Source organism: Vulpes vulpes, chromosome 5, assembly GCF_048418805.1.
Source record: "Vulpes vulpes isolate BD-2025 chromosome 5, VulVul3, whole genome shotgun sequence".
Taxonomy (NCBI): domain Eukaryota; kingdom Metazoa; phylum Chordata; class Mammalia; order Carnivora; family Canidae; genus Vulpes; species Vulpes vulpes.
This window is the reverse complement of record NC_132784.1, coordinates 71,077,270-71,104,013: the sequence shown is the minus strand read 5'-3', so window position 1 is coordinate 71,104,013 and position 26,744 is coordinate 71,077,270. Positions and strand designations below refer to the sequence as shown.

The 26,744-nt window shown below is 65.2% G+C and overlaps 1 protein-coding gene across 1 annotated transcript; it reads left to right on the top strand.

Moving 5' to 3' along the window:
- On the top strand, nucleotides 1-26,744 carry MUC2 (mucin 2, oligomeric mucus/gel-forming). The gene is made up of 50 exons (XM_072758775.1): nucleotides 1-76; nucleotides 888-1,158; nucleotides 1,674-1,788; nucleotides 2,090-2,186; nucleotides 2,263-2,372; nucleotides 2,473-2,683; nucleotides 2,924-3,049; nucleotides 3,533-3,650; nucleotides 3,753-3,891; nucleotides 3,977-4,087; nucleotides 4,173-4,242; nucleotides 4,347-4,484; nucleotides 4,587-4,748; nucleotides 5,149-5,243; nucleotides 5,392-5,518; nucleotides 5,741-5,996; nucleotides 6,117-6,169; nucleotides 6,271-6,371; nucleotides 6,670-6,821; nucleotides 7,008-7,146; nucleotides 7,341-7,451; nucleotides 7,536-7,715; nucleotides 7,821-8,060; nucleotides 8,434-8,590; nucleotides 8,786-8,917; nucleotides 9,403-9,550; nucleotides 9,890-9,933; nucleotides 10,242-10,445; nucleotides 11,450-11,914; nucleotides 12,071-12,553; nucleotides 14,783-15,392; nucleotides 19,034-19,167; nucleotides 19,444-19,673; nucleotides 19,962-20,136; nucleotides 20,504-20,751; nucleotides 21,255-21,438; nucleotides 21,665-21,890; nucleotides 22,513-22,691; nucleotides 23,035-23,104; nucleotides 23,240-23,337; nucleotides 23,432-23,463; nucleotides 24,028-24,202; nucleotides 24,339-24,443; nucleotides 24,532-24,572; nucleotides 24,695-24,817; nucleotides 24,913-25,011; nucleotides 25,642-25,770; nucleotides 25,885-25,924; nucleotides 26,226-26,352; nucleotides 26,432-26,744. Exons 1-50 carry the CDS (start codon nucleotides 1-3, stop codon nucleotides 26,652-26,654), a joined length of 8,079 nt encoding a protein of 2,692 aa, XP_072614876.1. The 3' UTR covers nucleotides 26,655-26,744.

The following is a 26,744-nucleotide window of genomic DNA, read 5'->3' as shown; positions in this document are numbered from 1 at the left end:
ATGGGGCTGCCACTAGCCCGCCTGGTGGCCATCTGCCTGGTCCTGAGCTCGGCCAGGGGTGCAGAGCTCCAGAGAGGTGAGGGGCGGCAGGAAGGCTGGGGTGGCCCAGGGAAGGTGTCCTACCTGGGAGTAGGCAACCCTCCTCTGCCCCTCCTTTGGGGTGCGCTGCTTGGGTTGGGCATCCTGCTCCTGAGCCCCTGCTGACTTTGGGTGGAGGGAAGGAAGGAGGGAAGGGGGTCTTGGGTTTGTGCCATCCCTTTGAGGACAATCTCCTGCTGGAAACACCTGAGCTGGGCCTCTGTCCAGGGGTGTGTTTGGGAGGCAGGGGCAGCCGAGAGGGCCCGGGAGCAAGGGACCCTCAAGGGGCCAAGGCCAACATGATCCTTCTGCAGAGTAGGGTGTTTGGCCACAGGATGAAAGGGTCGCTCCAGACAGAGAAGACTGGGAACGCAAGATGGGGACACCTCCACCCCTTGCGTGTTGGGTGGAAAAACCCCTGGAGGGGAACTGGCCCCTGACGTTTGGACACAACGGGACACCGTCTGGGGGTGCAGGGATGCAGTCCTGTTGGATGAGGGGCGGTGGGAGCAGGGGGAGGCTGCCTGGGTCCAGGCAGCAACAGGGCAGGGGACACTGAACTAGGCGGACAGGGAGCCCAGCGTTCCGGGGAGCCCCACGGCCCTCGCTGCCCACTTGGCAAATGGCTGCATTCCGTGCCGGGGCTGGGGTGCGAGGGTGTGGCAGCTGGAGATGTCCTTTCAGGGGGCTGAGACCCCCCTGGGCGGGGTGGCCAAGGAGGGTCCCTTGCGGGCAGCTGCCAGGTAGGGCCTCGGAACAGGCCTCCGGGGGGCCCGGCCAGCTCACCCCTGCGTCTCCCGCTCTCCCAGAGGGCAGGACCCGGAACCACGGCCACAGCGTCTGCAGCACTTGGGGCGACTTCCACTACAAGACCTTCGATGGGGACGTCTTCCGCTTCCCGGGCCTGTGTGACTACAACTTCGCGTCCGACTGCAGGGACTCCTATAAGGAGTTCGCGGTTCACCTGAAGCGGGGCGCGGGCAGAGATGGGAAGCACCCCCAGCTTGAGTACATCCTGCTGAGCATCAAGGACGACACCATCTACCTCACCCCGCAGCTGGTTGTGGTGAACGGGGCCTTGTGAGTGGGGGACAAGAGGGGCGCCGCCCCGTGGGAGGAATGGGCCCGACTGCTAGGGGCCCTCCCAGGAGGAGGGGGCCTCCCTGTTACCGGGCTCCAGTTACAGAAGTGGGGGGCCAGCAGTGGGAGCCCCTCCCAGGTGATTGTCCCCCATTGTCTCTGGAACAATGGGGCTCTAAGCTGCATTCCTGCCCAGCCTCCCACGGTGTCTGTCCTTTGTCGTCTCCCATGTCCACAGCGGGTGGGTCCAGGCCCAGGGAGCACAGACTTGGGGCAAGCGAACCCCTCAGCCAGCCCGGGGCCAGGGAGTGGGCAGCCTTGCTCTGAGGAGAGGTGTGGGGAGGGGGATGGAAAGGGGGTTGGACAAGGAGGTGGCCACCCTGTCTGTGGTCCTGGCCATCTCTCCCACCCAAGCACAGCCTCAGTGGCCTCTGCGCCGCAGGATGGTGGGAGACCTGCCGTGGTGGGGGCTGTGTGGGCCGGCGGGTGACCCCTGCCCGATGCCTCTTCCCCAGGGTCAGCACCCCACACTACAGCTCTGGGCTGCTCATTGAGAAGAACGACGCCTACACCAAGGTCTACTCCCGTGCTGGACTCACCCTCATGTGGAACCGGGAAGACTCACTCATGGTGGGTGCAGCTCCCACCATGGGCCTGCGGGCTGGGGATCCCAGGGGGGTGTGGTGGCTGGAGTCCGAGCCTGGTCATGAGGAGTCCCGCAGGGGGCTGGCAGCCCACCCGGAGAGGGTACCATCAGGGCCTGGGGTGCCGTCCCCCGCCCTGCCAGACATGCTGTGCCAACACTTGCCCTCCTGTCACCTCCGAAGCCCACTTGGGACGTCCCGAGGCTAGCCTGGCCGTAGGAGACCTACCGTGGTGGCCCTGTCCTGCTGGCCACCAGCCCATCCCCTGCCTCCTCTTCCCCCAACAGCTGGAGCTGGACAGTAGGTTCCAGAACCACACATGTGGCCTCTGTGGGGACTACAATGGGCTGCAGACCTACTCGGAGTTCCTCTCTGATGGTGAGGGCCTCCCTGGGGCCTGGCAGGTGGGCTTGGGGTGGGCGGGGCAGGCGGGGTGACCACTGATGGGCTGTGTCCCCAGGCGTGCTCTTCAGTGCCATCGAGTTTGGGACCATGCAGAAGATCAACAAGCCCGGTGTGGTGTGCGATGACCCCGAGGAGGAGCTGGCCCTGGAGTCCTGCTCTGAGCATGTGCGTCGTCGGCCCGGGGCGAGCTGGGGGGCTGGGGGGCCGTGGGCGGCCGGGAGGTGAGGGGGCGTGTGGTCCTCACCCGGTGCCCATGTGTCTGCAGCGCGCTGAGTGCGAGAGGCTGCTGACGGCCTTGGCCTTCAAAGACTGCCTGGGCCTCCTGCCGCTGGAGCTGTACGTGCAGGCCTGCGCCCAGGACCGCTGCCGGTGCCCGGCGGGCACCTCCTGCGCCTGCAGCACCCTCGCCGAATTCTCCCGCCAGTGCTCCCACGCGGGCGGGCAGCCCGGCAACTGGAGGACGGCTGAGCTGTGCTGTAAGTGCCGCCAGGGCAGGTGGGAGGCGGGCACCTTGGGGCCCTGAGTTGGGGGACTGTTGGGGGGCCCGTCCAGGGGGCTGGGCGGCCTGGCATCCTGGCCTGGGGGCTGGTGTGGGTGCTGACTCAGCAGTGGCCCAGGCTTCAGCATGCGAGGTGGGCGCTCAGGGGCTCCCCTGCCCGCTGTGTGGCCCCCCTCGGCGACTCTGCCGGCTCAGGGGCCTTCCTTTGTCCTCCCAGCCAAGAGCTGCCCTGGGAACATGGTTTACCTGGAGAGCGGCTCGCCCTGCATGGACACCTGCTCTCACCTGGAGGTCAGCAGCCTGTGTGAGGAGCACCACATGGATGGCTGCTTCTGCCCGGAAGGTGTGTGCTGGGGGGCTGCGGGGTGAGGCTGGTGGCACTGCTCTGGGGCGGGGGGCAGTGTGCGGCTGGTGGGGGTAGCGCCAGTGCCGGGAGCGAGGTGCAGTGCCCCGTCCCTGACACCAGGTAGAGGAGACGCGAGTGCTGCAGACCCCTCCCCTGCAACACACACAGTGGTGGCCTTGGGGGGGTCTTGATGTGGGGGGTCCTTCCTGGTCAGCGCTCCGTGAGCAAGTGTCCTGCTGCCCTGCTTGCGGGCCCTGGAGGCCACCCCTGACTGGATGACATGCGGGGGCACATATGTTGCCCAAAGGATCGGAGCATCTGTGGGGGGAGAGGGAGGCCTGGTTGGCGACCCCACCTAGGGGATCACCCCGCCTTCCGAGCGCCCGTCCGGGGCCTTGGCCCCTGCAGCAAGAGCCGCAGTGTGGGGCTTCCCGGGCCTTCTGAGGCAGCCGAGGGTGACGTCACGCCCGTCCTGTGCAGGCACCGTGTACGACGACATCGCAGGCAGCGGCTGCATCCCCGTGAGCCAGTGCCACTGCAGGCTTCATGGGCACCTGTACTCGCCCGGCCAGCAGATCACCAATGAATGCGAGGAGTGGTGGGTCTAGGGCCTGGGGCTGGGGGGGGACACAGGGAGTCAGCAGGCTGGGGGGCAGGCCTGGGGGCAGTGGAGCCTGATGCTGTTCCCCACCACCCACAGCGTCTGCACCGCCGGCCGCTGGGTGTGCAAAGACCTGCCGTGCCCGGGGACCTGCAGCCTGGAAGGCGGCTCCCACATCACCACCTTCGACGGGAAGAAGTACACCTTCCACGGGGACTGTTACTACGTGCTGATCAAGGTAGCTGGGGGGCAGTGTGTGGGCAGAGCCCGGCCCTGCATTAGGCTCCACGCCGGTCACTGCCACCACCCCCCGTCCCCCACAGGGTGACCACAACGACTCCTATGCCCTGCTGGGTGAGCTGGCCCCCTGTGGCTCCACGGACAAGCAGACCTGCCTGAAGACGGTGGTGCTGCTGGCGGACAACAGGAAGAACGTGGGTGCCCCCCCTCGCCCTGCCCAGCACCCCAGGGTCCCCGAGGCTCTGCTCAGCCCTGCTGTCTGCTCTGTTCCCCCTGCAGGTGCTGGCTTTCAAGTCCGATGGCAGCGTGCTGCTGAACGAGCTGGAGGTGAACCTGCCCCACGTGACAGGTGAGTCCTGCCCCTGGAGCACCCAGTCGGGTGGGGGAGGGCAGCCCCTCCATCCCTGGAGCCCCTGCCAACCAGGTGGGACCCCCTTGCCCCCTGCCTTGCAGCCAGCTTCTCCGTCTTCCAACCGTCCTCCTACCACCTCATGGTGAACACCGCCTTCGGCCTCAGGCTGCAGGTGCAGCTGCTGCCCGTCATGCAGCTCTTCCTGACGCTGGACCAGGTTGCCCAGGGGCACGTGCAGGGTGAGTGGCGCCATCAGCGGGTCCCCACAGAGGCCCCGCTCGGGGCCCGCCCCGTCCCCCTGCCGCCCTGCCCCTTCCCAACCTTGTCCTGGCCCCCCCCAGGGCTCTGTGGGAACTTCAATGGCCAGGAAGGGGATGACTTTAAGACGCCTGGTGGGCTGGTGGAGGCCACAGGGGCCAGTTTTGCCAACTCCTGGAAGGCGCAGTCGAACTGCCACGACAAGCTAGACTGGCTGGACGACCCCTGCTCCCTCAATATCGAGAGTGGTGAGGCTTGGACTTGGGGAACCGCAACGTGCGGGTGGGGGCAGGTGCCAGCCGGGTGGCCAGCCCATCCACCGGCTGCCCTCTGCCACGTGGCTGGTTGACGGTGGCCCGTGGTGGCCGTCCGCCAAGAGACACAGCAGAGGGCCCGGGCCCGCCCGCTAATCACTGGGTGGCGGCCCTCGTCAGGGGCAGGGCTGTGCCTGCACACCACTGTCCACCCGGTCAGGGGAGGTAGAGGGAGGGGAGGCGGGGGGTGCCCCACCTGATGAGGGGTGGGACTTGCCCTGGGCAGGAGGGGCCGGGCCAGTGTGGGGGCGGGGGCACAGTCTTTCCAGCCTGGGTGGCCAGGCAGCTGGGCTTGGGGGGCCGCCCCGCTGAGGTTCTGGACCCTCTGCAGCCAACTATGCCGAGCACTGGTGCTCCCTGCTGAAGAAGACAGAGACCCCCTTCAGCAAGTGCCACGCAGCCGTGGACCCCTCGGAGTATTACAAGGTGGGTGGCCCCCGCACCCGCACCCGCACTGCCTGCAGTTGACCCCTGCCGGCGAGGCTGCCGCTGGAGGTTGCTGAGCATGTTTGTGCAAGCACACGTGTGTGTCTGCGTGTTCCCTCCCTCACTGCCTGCCTCACTTTGCCTCCAGAGGTGCAAATATGACACATGTAACTGCCAGAACAGCGAGAGCTGCATGTGTGCCGCGCTGTCCTCCTACGCCCGTGCCTGTGCCACCAAGGGCATCATGCTGTGGGGATGGCGGGAGCAAGTGTGCAGTGAGTGCTGTCCCCTCTGGGGTGTCTGGGGGCCCCAGTGGAGGGAGGGGTCAGCCCTCTGCTGCTCTTTGCTGCCGTGCGCCTTCTAGGCCTTGGGGATCCTGCCCTTGTCAGCCCGTGGCTGGGCCAGCATCTGTCTGTCCTGGGAGCAGGGGGCCTGTGGGAGGACAGCTGGGGCCCATCCCTCCGACCCTCATGCTGGCCCCTCCCTTCCCCCTACAGATGAGGATGTGGGCTCCTGCCCCAACTCGCAGGTCTTCTTGTACAACCTGACCACCTGCCAGCAGACCTGCCGTTCGCTCTCCGAGGCCGACACCCACTGTGTGCAGGGCTTCGCGCCTGTGGATGGCTGCGGCTGCCCGGACCACACTTTTCTGGACGAGAAGGGCCGCTGTGTGTCCCTGGCCAAGTGCTCCTGCTACCACCATGGCCTCTACCTCGAGGCCGGAGAAGTGGTGCTGAGGCAGGAGGAGCGATGGTGGGTGGCCTGGGGTTGGTGGGAGGGCTGGAGAGGGTGTGCTCTACCTGGGGGGGGCCCACATCCCCCCTCTGCCCCCTGCCCCTATGAGCCTACTCAGCTCCCACCTCTCCCCCTCAGTGTTTGCCGGAACGGGAGGCTGCATTGCATGCAGGTCAAGCTGCTTGGCCAGAGTAAGTAACAGCTGCAGCGCACGGCTTCCTGTCCCTCACCTGCCCTGTACCTGCCGCGTCCCCACTCCAGCTAAGCTGGGATGGCCTCCTCTGTCCTACAGGCTGTCCATCCCCAAAGATCCACATTGACTGCAACAACCTGACAGCGGTGGCCATCCAGAACCCACGACCTGTCAGCTGCCAGACGCTGGCTGCCGGTCACGTGCGTGTAGGGGCCACCATGGGGGCGGGGGAGGCGGGATTCCACACCCACAGGCCTTACCGGCCCTCCCTGTCCTGGGGAAGGAGGTGGCGCCCTGTGGGTCCCTGCCTAGCCCACCAAGGGCACAGGGGAGGTAGCCCTTGCTGTCTCCAGGCACAGCAGGGAGCCCGAGGGAGGACAGAGGGCGGGGGACAGAGGGGCGTCCACAGGTGAGGAGATGGGGCGGCCCTGAGTAGGGCTGGCTGGGCCCCCTGGGCCTGGCATCGAAGCCCTGAGCCCCACTTCCCGGCCCCTGCAGTATCAGACAGAGTGTGTCAGTGGCTGCATTTGCCCAAGTGGGTGGCTGGACGATGGCCGTGGTGGCTGTGTCAAGGAGGAGGACTGCCCGTGCGTGCACAACCATGACCTGTACTCCCCAGGGGACAAGATCAAGGTGGACTGCAACACCTGGTAAGTGGCCTGGCTCCATCGGCCCCACTCTGGGCACGGGTGGGAACATGTGGTGGGGACACGAGAGCGGTGAGGTCCACACGGATGCGTGTGTGTAGGTGTGGTTCATGAGCTGCTGGCGGGGCTGTCCAGTGGGGGGGGCTGGGCCCCTGTGACCCCTCCAGGCCCACTTCCCACTCTCCTCAGCACCTGCCAGAGAGGGCGCTGGACGTGCACGCAGTCCGTGTGCTACGGCTCCTGCTCCATCTACGGGAGTGGGCACTACATCACCTTTGACGGGAAGTACTATGATTTTGACGGACACTGCTCCTATGTGGCCGCTCAGGTGAGGCCTGGCCCTGGTCCCGTGGTCAGCGCCCAGTGAGGGGTACTGCTGGCCCTCCCTCGGTGCTCCTGTTCTGTGACCCTCCCGCAGCGCACGGGGACTGAGGGGCTCGTGGGTATGGTTCAGGGTCCTCACGCCAGGTTGGGGTCCAGGTGGCCTAGCCAGCCTGGCTCACGTCCTCTGTGGGTCCCCAGGACTACTGCGGCCACAATGCCTCCCTGGGCTCCTTCAGCATCATCACTGAGAACGTTCCTTGTGGCACCACGGGTGTCACCTGCTCTAAGGCCATCAAAATATTCATAGGGGTGAGTGCTGCCTGACCCTGGGGTCACGGGAACCCTCGGGGACCCTCGGACCTGACCAGTGACGGGGCCTCTCCCCGGGCACAGAGGACGGAGCTGAAGCTCGAGAACAAGCAGCGCCTGGTGGTCCAGCGCGACACGGGCCACGCCGTGGCCTACACCACGCGGGATGTGGGCCAGTACCTAGTGGTGGAGGCGAGCATTGGTGTCATTGTCATCTGGGACAGGAAGACGACCATCTTCATCAAGCTGTCCCCATCCTACAAGGTGCGTGGTGGCCCTCCCCTGCCTGGCCTCCCCGGGACATGAGGGGACCGGCTGCCTTCCCTCCCACGAGCCCGTCTCGAAGCTGCGGGCTCGCCGTCTCTGCAGGGCACGGTGTGCGGGCTGTGCGGCAACTTTGACCAGCGTTCCAGCAATGACTTCACCACGAGGGACCACATGGTGGTGGACAGCGAGCTGGACTTCGGGAACAGCTGGAAGGAGGCCCCCACGTGTCCTGATGTGAGCAGCACCCCGGAGCCCTGTGTCCTGAGACCGCACCGCCTCGCCTGGGCTGAGAAGCAGTGCAGCATCATCAAGAGCTCTGTCTTCAGCAGCTGCCACAGCAAGGTGTGCGGGCCGGGGTGGGGGTCATGCTGGGGTCACACCGTGGCCACCACCGGGCAGTGTCAACTGCATCTTCTGTCCTTGGGCCCGAGGTCCCACCTTCCCTGAGACCCCCAGCTCGCTGCTCCTCCGGTGCCTTCCAAAGAGGAAGAAAGGACACATAAGTCCCTGAGGCCCAGAGGCCCGTGGCTCCAGGCAGTGGTGGGGGGTGTGGAGGGCAGGCCACCGGTCTCTGGACCCCTGTCTCCCCCAGGCCTCCCTGGGAGGCTGGTGCTGGGTGACGGTGCCCTGGTCCGGGGGGTCCCGAGTTCCTTGGCCCCAGGGCAGGTCTGGCCTCGGGTGGCGGTGTGGGCCTGAGGACCTGGGTCTCCCCCAGGTGGACCCCAAGCCCTTCTACGAGGCTTGCGTCCATGACTCCTGCTCCTGTGACTCCGGCGGGGACTGTGAGTGCTTCTGCTCTGCCGTGGCCTCCTACGCCCAGGAGTGTACAAAGGAGGGGGCCTGCGTGTTCTGGAGGACGCCAGACCTGTGCCGTGAGTGCCCACCTGTCTCCGTGCTGGGGCTGCCCTGCGGGCGGGCGGCTCTCCCTGCCCACGGAGGAGACGGGGCGCACGTCGTCCCTTTCTGCCTCCCTGGCCCTGGGCCAGGTGTCGCCCCTCAGGGGCCATGCTGGTGCGTCTCCCCCGACCCTGGCCTCGGCCCCCCCTGAAGCTGACCCCTCCCCCCAGCCATATTCTGCGACTACTACAACCCCCCGGACGAGTGTGAGTGGCATTACGAGCCGTGTGGGAATCGGAGCTTCGAGACCTGTAGAACCATCAATGGCATCCATTCCAACATCTCCGTGTCCTACCTGGAGGGTGAGTGGGGGCCTCGGGGGCGAGCATGGCGCCCCGGACACCCACAGGCTGGCCTGAGAGCGGCCCCGTGGGGCTGGGGGCCTGAGGTCTGGACGGGTCAGGCTCACCTGGCCACGGAGCGCGTGCCCTGAGCCGAGCCCCTGGCCTGGAGACAGAGGTAGTAAGGAGCAGGGTGACAGAGACCCGAAGGTCAGAAGAGGTCAGGGAGGACAGGGTGGGGTGACAAGGACTGCGGCTGAGAACTAGGGGGCATGAGAGACTGAGCCACCTCTGGGGAGGGAGCATCCTAGCCCATGGGGGGACACAGGGTCGGGGGCTCAGGGCGCCCTCCCTCACCTCCCCAGGAGGCTGGGTGGGACCTGGCTGTCTCTTGGGCTGAATGGCGGTGTGCAGGGCCTTGTGGCTGGGGGTTGTGGCAATGGGTGGGGTCTGGTGGACAAACGGCCCTTTGCAGTGGCCTAAGCCCCCTACCCTGTGCCCTCCAGGCTGCTACCCCCGGTGCCCCAAGGATAGGCCCATCTATGACGAGGACCTGAAGCAGTGCGTCACAGAAGACAAATGTGGCTGCTATGTCGGGGACACACGCTACCCACCTGGAGCATCTGTTCCCCCTGAGAAGGACTGCCACTCTTGGTACTTGGGCTCACGCTGCAAGGGGCCTGGGGGAGGTCAGGTGCATGCACACGCACACTTACAAGCTGTGCGCACCAGCACACTGCGTGTTCACGGATGCACACATGCACACCTACATGCCCGCCTGCACCAGCATGTCATGCACACGGGCCCACGGGCACCCCTAGGATCCAGGCCGTAGGCATGCGAGCTCCTCCTCTGCATGGGCAGAGCCGAGAAGCTGGGGCTCCTGCCCCACATCCTGCCCCACATCCTGAGGGGTGCTCGGGGCGGGGGGCTGGGAGCCAGGAGGGGCCTGGCCTTGGCCTCGGGGTCTGCAGCTCTGTACTTGCTTCACAGCGTGTGTAGCAACTCCTCGGAAGTTGTCTGCTGGTGGGATGAAGGTAAGCCACCCTCTGCGTTACCCCGAGGTGGCCGGCCAGGGCCTCCTCCCCCAAGGAGAGCCCCCAGGCTGCCCTCCCTGTCCCTGTGGCCCCCTGGGGGCTTTCCCGGCTCAGAGCTGGCTCAGACTTGTGATGGGGAGCCCAGGTCATCCCTTCTTCTAGCTGGCTCCTGTGCCCTGATGGGAGACCCCCTGGGTTTCTGGAGGTCGGGTGGGGGGCTTGGCCTAGCACTTGCTGGAGCTAGGGGACACCTGGGGGGTTCTTGAGAGTCTTGCCGTGTGGACATGGGCCTTCCTCCTGCCCCCCAGGGAAGATTCTCAACTACACCCAGGATGGCTTCTTCTGCTATTGGGAGATCTGTGGCCCCAACGGGACTGTGGAGAGGCACTTCAACATCTGTGTGACCTCAACCCCCCTGCCCTCTACTACGATCCCTGTCACCTCCACCCCCATCACCACCACCACCACCACCACCACCACCACCACCACCAGCACCCCGACACCCAGCACAGGTAAGGAAGGCCTCAGGGCCATGCCCCCCTCACTTCCCCGAGTGCCCAGCTTCCCTGAGCCCAGCAGGTGTGGCCCTTCCGGGGGCGAGTGCAGCAGGTTCTCACCTCTGCTTGCGGGTGGGCGGTCAAAACGACGGGTGTCTCTGCTCAGGGGATGTCCCCTGGGCCCCTGGCCTTTCGAGTTGAGGTGCCAGCCTCACGACCACATCCCTGAGCCCAGATAGACATGAAGGTGACTGGGGGGACATTTCCTGAGCCAGCAGGAGAACACCCCTGAGGTTGTCCCTGAGAAAGCAGAGGAAGGTCCCTAGGTGTCCCTGTGTCCATGCTGTCCATGCCACGGAGGTGGCAGCCACCAATGGACAGGCCACCCCGGGGGGTAACAGCCACTGGAAAGAAAGTCGTAAAAATTAACAAGATTTTTAAAAAAGATGTTGAACTACCTAACGCCAGGCTTCTTTCCTTCCCGGTTCTTCTGTATTTCCACCCTTGTCCTCGCAAGTTCTGGGTAGGTCTTGTGGGGGTCGCATGGGTGTGCGGCTGGGAGGGAAGGTGCCAGGAAGGGCTCCCAGTAACTTTCTAAGAGACCAGGACATGGGTGGGGTCAGGCAGTGGTGCTGCTCCCTTCTGCCCAGAGGGTGCTTTCCGGGCCTTGACCCCAGGGACTTGCTGGCTCTGGGTGACACCGTCGCTTGGGAGCCCAGACCAGGCCCCTTCCCGCGGGCTTCCTCACTGAAATGGGTCACTCTTCCCGGATTTACTTTTTTTGGGGGCAGCAGGATTTGACAGCAGCTGGGCAAGGGGTAGGGGGCCCTGAGGCCAGGGTCCATCACCCAGGTGTGGCATGAGGGGTGCAGCGTTCAGCTGCAGGAGGAGGGCAGACGTGGCGTCCATCCTGACATTCTTAGGAAGGGCAGCCACGGGACCCTGACCTCTGGGAGGCCCGGTGAGCTCCCTGGAGCTGCGCCCAGGGTGGGGACCAACATCGGGTGTTGCTACCCCAGGGCTGTGCTGCTTCTGGTCCGACTGGATCAACGAGAACCATCCCACTGAGCAGAATGCTGGAGACCGGGAGACCTTCGACAGCGTCTGTGGGGCCCCCGAGGAGATCGAGTGCAGGCTGGCCACGGACCCCCACCTCAGCTGGGAGCAGGCCGGCCAGAAGGCCCAGTGCGATGTGTCCGTGGGGTTCATTTGCTACAATGAAGACCAGTTTGGAAACGGCCCCTTCGCGGTCTGTTACGACTACGAGATCCGTGTCAATTGCTGCCTGCCGTGTCCCACATCCACATCCCTGGCCCCCACGACCACTCCCATCACCACGACCCCGACCACCACCCCGACCACCACCACCACGGCCACCCCGACCCCGACCACCACCCCGACCTCAACCATCACCACCACCCCGACCACCACCACCACCACAGCCACCCCGACCCCGACCACCACCCCGACCACCACCACCACGGCCACCCCGACCCCGACCACCACCCCGACCTCAACCATCACCACCACCCCAACCACCACCACCACGGCCACCCCGACCCCGACCTCAACCATCACCACCACCACCACGGCCACCCCGACCCCGACCACCACCCCGACCACCACCACCACGGCCACCCCGACCCCGACCACCACCCCGACCACCACCACCACAGCCACCCCGACCCCGACCACCACCCCGACCTCAACGATCACCACCACCCCAACCACCACCACCACAGCCACCCCGACCCCGACCACCACCCCGACCTCAACCATCACCACCACCCCGACCACCACCACCACGCCTACCAGCACAAAGTCTACCCCTCCCTGCGTGCCTGACTGCCACTGGACGGGCTGGCTGGACTCCGGGAAACCCAGCTTTACCAAACCAGGTGGGGACTTCGAACCTATTGAGAAAGTCTGCACGTTGGGCTCGCCCGTCAACATCTCCTGCAGAGCCGTCTTCTGGCCCGACATCCCCTTGGGCGACCTCGGGCAAACCGTGCAGTGCGACATCTCCGTGGGGCTGGTGTGCAAGAACGAAGACCAGAAGCCAGGGGGGCTCATGCCACAGCCGTACTGCCTCAACTACGAGATCAACGTGGAGTGCTGTTACCTGCCGGACTACTGTATCTCCACGCCTCCTCCGACCACCACCCCGACCACCACCCCGACCACCACTCCATCGACCACCACTCCATCGACCACCACACCGGCATCCACCACGACCACCACTCCATCGACCACCACCGCCACCCCGACCACCACCCCAACCTCCACCCTGACCACCACTCCATCGACCACCACCCCGACCACCACCCCCACCTCCACTCCAATAACGACCCCGACCACCACCCCGATCCCCCCCCCCACTCACACCACCACTCCATCAACCACCACCACCACCCCTACCCCCACCACCACCCTGACCTCCACCCCCACCACCACTCCATCAACCACCACGACCACCGTGACCACCACCCCTACACCCACCACCACTACCCTGACCACCACCCCCACTCCCACTCCCACCACCACCACCCCAACCACCACCCCCACCCCAACCCCCACCACCACTCCATCGACCACCACGACCACCCTGACCACCACCCCTACCCCCACCACCACCACCACGACCTCCACCCCCACCAGCACTCCATTGACCACCACAACCACCACCCCAACCACCACCCCCACCTCCACTCCAATAACGACCCCAACCACCACCCCGACCACCACCCCCACTCCCACCACGACTCCATCAACCACCACCACCACCACCCCTACCCCCACCACCACCCCCACCACCACTCCATCAACCACCACGACCACCCTGACAACCACCCCTACCCCCCTCACAACCACCCCGACCTCCACCCCCACTAGCACTCCATTGACCACCACCACCACCACCACAACCCCAACCACTACTCCAACAACCACCCCCACAGGAGCTCCGACCACTACCTCCACGGCCACCCCGACCCCGACCACCACCCTGACCTCAACCATCACCACCACCCCGACCACCACCACCACCACGGCCACCCCAACCCCGACCACCACCCCGACGTCAACCATCACCACCACCCCGACCACCACCACCACCACGGCCACCCCGACCCCGACCACCACCCCGACCTCAACCATCACCACCACCCCAACCACCACCACCACGGCCACCCCGACCCCGACCACCACCCCGACCTCAACCATCACCACCACCCCAACCACCACCACCACGGCCACCCCGACCCCGACCACCACCCCGACCTCAACCATCACCACCACCCCGACCACCACCACCACGGCCACCCCGACCCCGACCACCACCACCACGGCCACCCCGACCCCGACCTCAACCATCACCACCACCCCGACCCCGACCACCACCCCGACCTCAACCATCACCACCACCCCAACCACCACCACCACGGCCACCCCGACCCCAACCACCACCCCGACCTCAACCATCACCACCACCCCGACCACCACCACCACGGCCACCCCGACCCCGACCACCACCCCGACCACCACCACCACCACGGCCACCCCGACCCCGACCACCACCCCGACCTCAACCATCACCACCACCCCAACCACCACCACCACGGCCACCCCGACCCCGACCACCACCCCGACCTCAACGATCACCACCACCCCAACCACCACCACCACGGCCACCGAGACCCCGACCACCACCACCACGGCCACCCCGACCCCGACCTCAACCATCACCACCACCCCGACCACCACCACCACGGCCACCCCGACCCCGACCACCACCCCGACCACCACCACCACCACGGCCACCCCGACCCCAACCACCACCCCGACCTCAACCATCACCACCACCCCGACCACCACCACCACGGCCACCCCGACCCCGACCACCACCCCGACCACCACCACCACCACGGCCACCCCGACCCCGACCACCACCCCGACCTCAACCATCACCACCACCCCAACCACCACCACCACGGCCACCCCGACCCCGACCACCACCCCGACCTCAACGATCACCACCACCCCAACCACCACCACCACGGCCACCGAGACCCCGACCACCACCACCACGGCCACCCCGACCCCGACCTCAACCATCACCACCACCCCGACCACCACCACCACGGCCACCCCGACCCCGACCACCACCCCGACCTCAACCATCACCACCACCCCAACCACCACCACCACGGCCACCGAGACCCCGACCACCACCACCACGGCCACCCCGACCCCGACCTCAACCATCACCACCACCCCGACCACCACCACCACCACGGCCACCCCGACCCCGACCACCACCCCGACCACCACCACCACAGCCACCCCGACCCCGACCTCAACGATCACCACCACCCCGACCACCACCACCACGGCCACCCCGACCCCGACCTCAACCATCACCACCACCCCGACCACCACCACCACCACAGCCACCCCGACCCCGACCACCACCCCGACCACCACCACCACGGCCACCCCGACCCCGACCACCACCCCGACCTCAACCATCACCACCACCCCAACCACCACCACCACGGCCACCCCGACCCCGACCACCACCCCGACCACCACCACCACAGCCACCCCGACCCCGACCACCACCCCGACCTCAACGATCACCACCACCCCGACCACCACCACCACGGCCACCCCGACCCCGACCACCACCCCGACCACCACCACCACAGCCACCCCGACCCCGACCACCACCCCGACCTCAACGATCACCACCACCCCGACCACCACCACCACGGCCACCCCGACCCCGACCACCACCCCGACCACCACCACCACAGCCACCCCGACCCCGACCACCACCCCGACCACCACCACCACGGCCACCCCGACCCCGACCACCACCCCGACCACCACCACCACAGCCACCCCGACCCCGACCACCACCCCGACCTCAACCATCACCACCACCCCGACCACCACCACCACGCCTACCAGCACAAAGTCTACCCCTCCCTGCGTGCCTGACTGCCACTGGACGGGCTGGCTGGACTCCGGGAAACCCAGCTTTACCAAACCGGGTGGGGACTTCGAACCTATTGAGAAAGTCTGCACGTTGGGCTCGCCCGTCAACATCTCCTGCAGAGCCGTCTTCTGGCCCGACATCCCCTTGGGCGACCTCGGGCAAACCGTGCAGTGCGACATCTCCGTGGGGCTGGTGTGCAAGAACGAAGACCAGAAGCCAGGGGGGCTCATGCCACAGCCGTACTGCCTCAACTACGAGATCAACGTGGAGTGCTGTTACCTGCCGGACTACTGTATCTCCACGCCTCCTCCGACCACCACCCCGACCACCACCCCGACCACCACTCCATCGACCACCACTCCATCGACCACCACCACCACCCTGACCACCACCCCGACCACCCCCCCCACTCCCACCACCACTCCATCAAGCACCACCACCACCACCCCGACCTCCACCCCCACCAGCACTCCATTGACCACCACCACCACCACCCCGACCACCACCCCCACCTCCACTCCAACAATGACCCCGACCACCACCCCAACCACCCCCCCCACTCCCACCACCACTCCATCAACCACCACCACCACCACCCCTACCCCCACCACCACCCCGACCTCCACTCCCACCACCACTCCATCGACCACCACGACCACCCTGACCACCACCCCTACCCCCACCACCACTACCCCGACCACCACCCCCACTCCCACCACCACCACCACCCCAACCACCACCCCCACCCCGACCCCCACTACCACTCCATCGACCACCACGACCACCCTGACCACCACCCCTACCCCCACCACCACCCCAACCTCCACCCCCACCAGCACTCCATTGACCACCACCACCACCCCAACCACCACCCCCACCTCCATTCCAACAACGACCCCGACCACCACCCCGACCACCCCCCCCACTCCCACCACCACTCCATCAACCACCACCACCACCCCTACCCCCACCACCACCCCGACCTCCACCCCCACCACCACTCCATCGACCACCACGACCACCCTGACCACCACCCCTACTCCCACCACTACTACCCCGACCACCACCCCCACTCCCACCACCACCACCCCAACCACCACCCCCACCCCGACCCCCACCACCACTCCATCGACCACCACGACCACCCTGACCACCACGCCTACCCCCACCACCACCACCCCGACCTCCACCCCCACCGGCACTCCATTGACCACCACCACCACCACCCCAACCACCACCCCCACCTCCACTCCAATAACGACCCCAACCACCACCCCGACCACCCCCCCCACTCCCACCACGACTCCATCAACCACCACCACCACCACCCCAACCCCCACCACCACCACCCCGACCTCCACCCCCACCAGCACTCCATTGACCACCACTACCACCCCAACCACCACCCCCACCTCCACTCCAATAACGACCCCGACCACCACCCCGACCACCCCCCCCACTCCCACCACCACTCCATCAACCACCACCACCACCACCCCTACCCCCACCACCACCCCGACCTCCACCCTCACCACCACTCCATCGACCACCACGACCACCCTGACCACCACCCCTACCCCCACCACCACTACCCTGACCACCACCCCCACTCCCACCACCACCACCACCCCAACCACCACCCCCACCCCGACCCCCACTACCACTCCATCGACCACCACGACCACCCTGACCACCACCCCTACCCCTACCACCACCACCCCGACCTCCACCCCCACCAGCACTCCATTGACCACCACCCCCACCTCCACTCCAGTAACGACCGGGACCACCACCGCGACCACCACCCCCACTCCCACCACCACTCCATCAACCACCACCACCACCACCCCAACCCCCCCCACCACTACCCCGACCACCACCCCCACTCCCACCCCCACCACCCCAACCACCACCCCCACCTCCACCCCCACCACCACTCCATCGACCACCACGACCACCTTGACCACCACCCCTATCCCCACCACCACCACCCCGACCTCCACCCGCACCACCACTCCGTCGACCACCACGACCACCCCGACCACCACCCCTACCCCCCTCACCACCACCCCAACCACCACCCCCACCTCCACTCCAACAACGACCCCGACCACCACTCACACCCCCACCCCCAGCACCACTCCATCAACCACCACCACCACCACCCTGACCACCACCCCCACCACCACTCCATCGACCACCACCACCCCAACCACCACCCCCACCTCCACTCTAACAACGACCCCAACCACCACCCCGACGACCCCCCCCACCCCCACCACCACTCCATCGACCACCACCCCCACCCCCACCACCACCCCGACCTCTACCCCCACCACCACTCCATCGACCACCACCACCACCACCCTGACCACCACCCCAACCACCACCCCCACCGCCACTCCAACTACCACCCCCACAGGGACTCTGACCACCACTCCTATTGGCCCCTCAACCCCAACCACCACCACGACCACCACCACCACTCCGATCACCACTACCACCAGCACTGTACCTACAGGTAAGACCACCAGGCCAAAAGCCCCACCGGAGCCCTCCTTTCCTCAAACTCTCAGTTGACTTTCCGTTTTTCTGCAGAATCAACTACACATCTGACCCGTACCCCGACAATCGTGGAGACAACCAGCACAGGATCGCCTTCCCCGCCAACAGAAACAAAGGCCACTACAACAAGAGGTAACTCACCTTCTCCCCGCCCGCTTCTGGTACCACCATTCCAGGTATATAAACACCACAGAGCTAGTGTGGTTCCCAGTGATGGGCTGTGGTTCTTCCTTACCCTAGGAGAGCATGTTTTTCTGCTAGGGGAGCCCTGTAGCTTCTCAGACATGAGTCTGTCTAGTGAGAGAGAGTAGCAGAGAGGTTCCAGGCAGGCTCAGCATGCCTCCCTTTCAGGCCAGGGTGGGCCACTGAGTGCTCAGGGAGCTGCTGACCATCACGCTATGTGTGGGTAGCAGAGCTGAGTGCTCTCACTTCCCCCCACAAGATGTCATTCTTCAGGCACAGCTCCCTGAGGTCCTTGTCCTTCACTCCTTGGCTGTGTGATGGGCAACATAGGCAAAGCAGCCCACTGAGGGGGACCCACTGTATCATGTCAGGCCAGGGCTGGGCAGGGAATGGAAGCTGCCAGTCAGGTCCCTGGGAGACCCTCCCTCTGTCTCCCACTTCTGCCTACACCTCCCCTCCCCGAGGGGGTTCAGAGGGCAGCTGGTCAGCATATCTCAGATAGACCGGTATTGTGGCAACCCCTTCAGCCTCATCCCTGTGGACCTACCCCCTGCATATGCTGTGGACCAGGGGCCCTGCTCAGCATGATCTATGTGGCGACTGAGAGCCAGAAAGGTGGACGTCAGCCTTTTCATGCCACGTGCCATGCCCTAAGCCCGTTTTCTGACTGCGTTTGCCATTAGGTCCCTGTGGCCTCTAAAATGAATGGACGCCACGAGTTCCCACCCGAAACCTTCATTTTGACAGGCACGCAGACCTCTGGTCCCCCCTCCTCGAAGACCACTCCCACCAGTGCGACCACCCCCAGGCCCTCCTCGACCACACCGCCCACGCCGCCCACGCCACAGACCACCAGCACCACGACCTCCCATGGGCCCACCCCCACACAGACCTCAATCTCCTCTCCCCACATCAGTAAAAGCACGGGCTTCATCCCCTCCTCTACCCTCGTCTACTGCTGCGTTTTGAATGACACATACTACATACCAGGTACCCAAGCTTTTCACTTCTGGCTCTCAGGTGACAGAGGCTGGTGAAGCTTTGGTCTGCTTTTACCAGTGCTCAGGGGTCAGGCATAAGTCTAAACCAGGAGCTTGCTTGGGAAGCTGGATGCTGGGTATGGGCGGCTGTCCCTGTGGTTGGCCCCACTTTGCTGTGGCCATGAGTCAGGGAAGTGGGGGTTGGTGGCCTCATGGGGACCTGCCTGCAGGCCCTGGTGGTCAGCCCTGTCTGGACAGTGGAAGCCTGGTCTCTCTCCCCTTGCAGGTGATGTGGTGTACAATGGCACGCACGGAGACACCTGCTATTATGTGAACTGCTCGTTGTCCTGCACCCTTGAGATCTTCAACTGGTCATGCCCGTCCACACCCTCCCCAACGCCCACCCCTTCCAAGTCGACACCGACCTCAACACCCAAAACACCCACACCTGTGGCATCAAGCACACCGACCACCAGCAAGCCTCCTGGGTGCCCAGACTTTATTCCTCCCAGACAGGTCAGTGTGCTGTGGGCCATGTTTTGTCCCCTTGGCACTGAGCATAAGCACCAGCCAGGTGTCTGATGCCAGGCACTGCGTTTCTGCTGGTCATCCAAGATGCCCCCGTTCCCATGCCCTGCATCACCACTGAGGCTTCCAGCAGCCTTTTGGGCACAGGGTGTCCCTGGTCCCCCTCAGCGAGGCTGGCAGGGCAGCTGCCTCCTGCACGGGGCCTCAGGCCCACCCTCTCTGCAGACCAGGGGGTCCAGGCTGGCCCCCGCTGATCCCGTGCCCTTCCTGCCATAGGAGAATGAGACGTGGTGGCTGTGTAACTGCACCATGGCCATCTGCAAGTACAACAACACCGTGGAGCTAGTAGAGGTGGAGTGTGAGCCCCCGCCCATGCCCACCTGCACCAACGGCCTCCAGCCCGTGAGAGTTTTGGATCCCGATGGCTGCTGCTGGCACTGGGAATGTGACTGTGAGTCCCCTGATGCCTTCTGTGGGGCCGGGGTCTGGAGGCGCAGAACCCAGGTGGACGTGATGGCTGCCTGCTGTGGGCCTTCTGCTCATTCCCCACCTTAGGCAGAGGGTCCAGGCAGGGGAGGGGCTGGACCAGAGCAAGGCTGCTCCTAGGTTTGGAGGAGCTGGACTTGGGCCCCAGACCTCCCAGCTCCAAAGTAAGGCTCCATCCCACAGCACAGGCTCAGATGCCCCACGTGCCCCAGGGACCAGAATTTTTGGCACCCCTTTGATCCCTGCTTGCTCTCTCCGCCCATCCCTGGGCTCCTGACTGCTCCTGCCCCCGTCCTGGCCCCCAGCGTGGCTCAGCCAAGCTCCCTCCGCAGGCTACTGCACAGGCTGGGGGGACCCACACTACGTCACCTTCGATGGGCTCTACTACAGCTACCAGGGCAACTGCACCTACGTGCTTGTGGAGGAGATCACCTCCAAGGTGGACAACTTTGGAGTGTACATCGATAACTACCACTGTGACGTCAATGACCAGGTGTCCTGTCCGCGCACACTCATCGTGCGCCACGAGTCTCAGGAGGTGTTGATCAAGACATTGCAGCTGATGCCCATAAAGGTCCAGGTGCGCTGGCAAGGTGGAGGACACCCTCGCTCAGCAGGCCCCTCTGGGGGCTGTCAGGGACCCCTTAACCTCACCCGCTCTTGCTCCCACCATCCGCCTTGCCCCAGGTCTCTGGGGCAGAAGCCCCCTTCCTGAGTGCAGGGACTGTGCACACAGTTGCATGGTGTTGCTTCGTGCAGCCTGGGGGGCTCTCTCTTCAGCATAGGTCCCAGAGTCTCCAGGGGCCTGTGAGGGCAGGGTCCTTGCTATCTTACCCCAGGGACTGGCCAGGACAAGTCTGGCCCAGAGCAGGGGCAGGGGGACAGGCAGAGGTTCCCCCTACCTCCACCCTGGAGGCACAGGCCTGGAAACAGGCAGGGGTGGGGTGACTCAGATGCTCTCTGAAGACTCACCCTGGTTAGAGCCATGATGCTCCATTTCCTGAGGTGGCCAGGAGGGCCCCGGGGGAGCGGCCGCTGTGTCTGCCCTGCTGGCCCTCCTGACCCCAGCTGTTCTGGACGCAGGTGCAGGTCAACAGGCAGGTCGTGGCGCTGCCCTACAGGAAGTACGGGCTGCAGGTGTACCAGTCAGGCATCAACTACGTGGTGGACATCCCCGAGCTGGGCGCCGTCATCTCCTACAACGGGCTTTCCTTCTCCATCAGGCTGCCCTACCAGCACTTTGGCAACAATACCAAGGGCCAGTGTGGTGAGCCCCTCGCCCCCACCCCCCAGAAGGTTCCCCACAGCCCTGGGCTGTGCCTGTGCCGCTGAGGAGGGTGTGAGGTACTTCTCTTGCTGCCCCGCTCGGGGCCCCATGGAAAGAGGCCCATCGGAGGCCTGAGGGTCACCGGGGGAGCTGGTTGGAGATGAGGAGGGTCCAGGGCCGGCCGGGGGCTGTGTGCTGGTACGAAGCGGGCTTCCTCCCAACACAGGCACCTGTACCAACAACACCGCGGACGACTGCATGCTGCCCAGTGGGGAGGTGGTTTCCAACTGCGAGTTCGCAGCTGACCACTGGGTGGTGAACGACCCGTCCAAGCCACACTGTCCCCAGACCGGTGTCACCACCAAGCGCCCACTCATCACACCACCAGGGGGCAGCAGCACCACCCACCACAAGGACTGTGCTTCTTCTCTCTGCGAGCTCATCAAAGACAGGTGCCCTTGCCCCCAGCCTGGCGAGCTGCGGGGTCTCAGGGACAGGCATGCCCCTCCATGCCGCACCCCCTGTCTGCAAATAGAAGTCAAGGCAGGGGCATGAGCACAGGGCTGGGGCACCACAGGGGAGTCGCGGAGGGCCCAGGGCCGGGGATCTCGATGTCAGACAACCCCGTGCCCTTTGTGGCCTCAGCAGGGCCAGCCGAGCCCAAGGCCTTAAGGAGGGCAACTGACGGGGACAGAGCTGGCGTTCAGGGCTGGGAGCAGGGAGGCACTCCCAAGGCTGGCATCCGTGGGGAGCGAGTACCTTGTCCCCAGAGGTGTACAAGTTGAGGCTGGATGGCCCTCTGCCAGGATTTTGCGGGGGGTGGGGTGGGGGTGGTGCTGGTGGTTCTGGCAACTGGCAGCCACTTAGGGCAGAGCGTCCACCTCCAGGAATGTGGCCCCCAGCAGATTGTCCTCGTCCCCAAGGTGGCCCTGTTGCTCTCCTGCCACCGTCCTCCTGCAGGCCCCTGTTTGGTGGGGTGTAGGCTGAGCCAGGCTCCTGGAGGGCAGCCAGGTAGAGGTACTGGTCTGGTGGGAAGGGCCGGCCAGAGCGTGACCCTCGCCCTCTCCCTTCCAGCTTGTTTGCCCAGTGCCACGCCCTGGTGCCCCCCCAGCACTACTACGATGCCTGTGTGTTCGACACCTGCTTCGTGCCCGGCTCAGGCCTGGAGTGCGCCAGCCTGCAGGCCTATGCGGCCCTGTGCGCCCACTCGGGCATCTGTGTCGACTGGCGGAACCACACCCACGGGGTCTGCTGTGCGTGCCTGCCCCTCACCCAGACCTGCGGTCCTGAGGGCCAGAGGGGGCCTCTGGGCTCCATGGGGCGCTGTGCCCAGCCTGGAGCACACTGGGTTGGGGGGGGCTGGGCTGGGCCTGGGGTTGGGAGGAAGGGTCGGCCTGAGCGGCTGGGGGCCCGGGGCTACTGCCAGCCTTGCCAGGCACAGCCAGGCACCTGTGGGGGACTGAGGTGGGCGGCACCAGGCAGCTGGTCACCTGCGGCTGGGACAGGAGATGCTGGGCAGCACTGTCCCTTGCCAGGGGGCCCATGGGCTCCTCTGTCTTGATTCTGTCACCTCTGACTTGTGTCTCCTGCCTGCAGCGGTGACATGTCCGCCTCACCGGGAGTACCGCGCCTGTGGTCCCGCAGAGGAGCCCACCTGCGAGTCTAGGTAAGTGGCTGGAAGGTGCGCAGGGATGGTGGGCTGGCCCTGGGGGCTGTGCATGGTGGCAGGTGCTGCCTGGGCTTCGGGGTCCAGCATGCCTGCCTCCCAGCCTGTGTGTGCTCCCCTCTTACCCACCTCCAGGCCCTCAGAGGTGAACACCAGCCTGGTGGAAGGCTGCTTCTGTCCGGAGGGCACCACGAGCTACGCCCCGGGATACGATGTCTGCGTGGAGCTGTGTGGTATGCTGCCCGCCCACACGGCCCCCCCAAACCCCCCCCCAGTCCTGCGGCACCAGGACTCTGCTAACAGGACTGCTTTTCTCTCCCTTCCCAGGCTGTGTGGGACCTGACAATGTGCCTAGAAAGGTAGGCCCTGTCCCTTGGTGCTGGGGTGGGGTTCCCCCATGAACCTGGAGTTTTTGGGGTTATAGTGGGATGCTCACGAGAATCCAGGAGTCTCAAACCCTGAGTCATGTTGTTTGAGTCCCAGGAGGCTGAGTCAGCAAGGGTGTCCCCTTCCTTCCCCCTTCCTCTTTCTTTCCTTCCTCCTACCCACCCACACCCACACCCTTTGTTTGTTCAACTGTCTATCTGTCCATCCACCCACTGATCCAAACATCCATCCACCCCCTTCATACCACCCACCCATCAGTCACTTGATGCTCTGTCTAAACCCAGGATGACACCTTGGCCGCTGCCGTGTTGTCTGTGTCTCTGTTGCCGTGGGCCAGGCCATGGAGGCGAATGCTGGGAGCCGGTCACAGCTGTGCGACCAGCGATGTGGCCTGAGCGAGCCTGCTCCGAGGACTGGGAGGCGGGGAGGGCACAGGTCTCCCACGGGACCCTCGGTGTGCTGCCCACGGCGGCGCCTCCTCCGCCGAGGGCCGGGCCCCCGCCTGTGCCCCCCGCCCACCCACCTCCTCCCTGCAGTTTGGAGAGCACTTCGAGTTCGACTGCAAGGACTGTGTGTGCCTGGAGGGCGGGCGCGGCATCGTCTGCGAGCCCAAGGAGTGTCGCCAGGAGCCCCTCGAGTGCACGGAGGACGGCACCTACCCGCTCACGGAGGTCAACCCCGCGGACCCGTGCTGCAACATCACGTCCTGCAGTAAGGCCGCCCTGGGGCAGGGGCTGGGCTGGCACTGGGGGGCCCCGTGGTCAGAGCGGGCCTGGGGCCCTGGGCGTCAGGGGGGCTGCCGCCCACAGGCCCTGCCTGTCCTACTGGGTCTCCTCCCTCCCTCCAGAGTGCAACACCAGCCTGTGCCAGGAGACGCCGCCCAAGTGCCCACTGGGATTCGAAGTGAAGAGTGAGACCAGACCCGGGAAGTGCTGCCCGTCCTACTCCTGTGGTAAGTGGGGCCCGAGGGCCCACAGTGTCCGGTGGCTGGGCGTCAGCCGCGGGGCCAGCCTGACCCATGTCTCCACTCTCTCTTCCAGTGCCCAAGGGGGTGTGTGTCCACGGGAATGCCGAGTACCAGGTGAGCCCTGGGCCGGGGGGTGGCAGGTGCCCGCCCTGGGGGCTCTGGGGCAGGGGCCAGCCCTCCTGTGGGTGGGTGGGAGGCATGGGAGATGCCTTGCCTCACTCACTGTCTGTCCTCAGCCGGGTTCCCCAGTTTACTCGTCCAAGTGCCAGGACTGTGTCTGTACCACCACGAGAAACAGCACCTCGCAGCTCAACATCATCTCCTGCTCCCATGTGCCCTGCAACAACTCCTGCAACCCCGTAAGCCGCACCCCACCCCGGGAGCACGGGCCGCCCCCCACCCACCCCCAGGGCACCTCTCCTTCCCGCCAACCCAAGTGGTGCATGTCCTGCAGGGCTTCGAGCTGGTTGAGGTTCCCAGGGAGTGCTGTGGGAAGTGTGTGCAGACCCACTGCATCATCAAGAGGCCAAATAAGGAGAACATCATCCTAAAGGTAGGTGAGGGGTCCCACCTGCTGACATCCTGTCTCTTGACACGGGAGGAGCTGGCTGGGAGCCATGGGCAACCCCTGGCTGGCTCTCCTCAGCTCTGGGCACGGCTGTCCAAGTGTCCTGGGGTGGTTATGACAAGTGAGAACAGACTAGGGCTGGAAACACCGGGAGCCCTCAGAGCCGGAGTCTAAGATCCAGGTGTCACTGGGTTCTGGGGGATTCTCTTGCCTCCTCAGCTTCCGGGGCTCCAGGCGGTGCTGTGCTTGTGTCACCCATCAACTCTCTGCCTCATCTTCCCTGGGCCCCTCCCCTCTTTGGGCCTGTGTGGATTTAGGACCCTTGTCGTTGGATTTAGGGCCACCTGTGTGATCCAGGAGTCTCATCTCTAGATCTTTAACGTAATCACATCTATAAACATCTGCAGGTGCTGGGGTTGGGGTGTAGGCATGTCTGTGCACTAGGGGCTGATGGCTGTCTCTGCGTCACCTGCCTGGGGCTCTGGGCCCACAGGCTGGACCTCCTGTCTGAGAAGCTGCCCTCAGCTGGTGGTGGGAAGCCTGCCAGGCGGTTCCGGTGTGTCTTGCCGGCCGGGCCTCCTGCTGGGCCTCACCAAACTGTCCTGTGCCCTGCAGCCTGGGGACATACATTCTGACCCCAAGAATAACTGCACCTTCTTCAGCTGTGTGAAAATACACAACCAGCTCATCTCCTCTGTCTCCAACATCACCTGCCCCGACTTTGACCCCAGCATCTGCATCCCGGTGAGTGGGGGTCCCCAGGACTGGGACCTGTCCCTTCCCATTCCGTGGCAGGTGGGGGTTGTTCATGGTTGGGGGGCAGCCAGGGGCTCCCAGACTCATTCCCCTTCTTTCCAGGGCTCCATCACACTCATGCCCAACGGATGCTGCAAAAAATGTGAGTATAAGCTGGTGGGAGGCTGGCTCCGGGGCACCAGGTGTGGCTGGGCAGGGGAGCTCCATCTGGGGCCCTCAAGGGGAAGAGACACAGGGAATGGTGTCACGGGGATCCTGTGCCCTCTGTGCCACTCTCAGCCAGATGTTAAATTTGAGGGTGTCACCTGGGGTGCCCCGCTTGCTGGGGGGTGGCCGAGGCCAGGCCCGCTGGGGGAGGGAGAAGAAGCCACCGGGGAAGGACCTGTGGGCCCCATGTGAAGGTGTGGAGACCCTACCCCAGAGCCCCCGCCCCCTCTTGCCAGGCATCCCTCGTAATGAGACCAGGATCTATTGCTCCACCATCCCCGTCACCAAGGAAATTTCTTATAACGGCTGCTCTAACAACGTCACAATGAATTACTGCTCTGGGTCCTGTGGGACCTTTGCCATGTGAGTCCGAGGCCCCAAGTGTGCCCTGAGTGAGGGGGGGGTGCCTAGGGAGCAGCTCCTCACTCCCACCCTCCCTCAGGTACTCGGCCGAGGCCCAGGGCCTGGACCACAGCTGCTCCTGCTGTAAGGAGGAGCGCACCAGCCAGCGGCAGGTGGTGCTGCAGTGCCCTCAGGGCGGCTCGCAGACCTACACCTACACCCACATCGAGAGCTGCCAGTGCCAGGACACCATGTGTGAGCTCCCGCAGACTCAGCGCAGTGTCCCCGGCCGTGCCAGGCGCGCCAGTCCCCGGGGCCTGTAATCAGAGAGGGACTGAGCCGGTCCAGCATCCAGCGCCCCCTGCCCCCGAGCGCCCTCCGTGCACCCACCTCCCGCTGACCCTCTCAGCCTC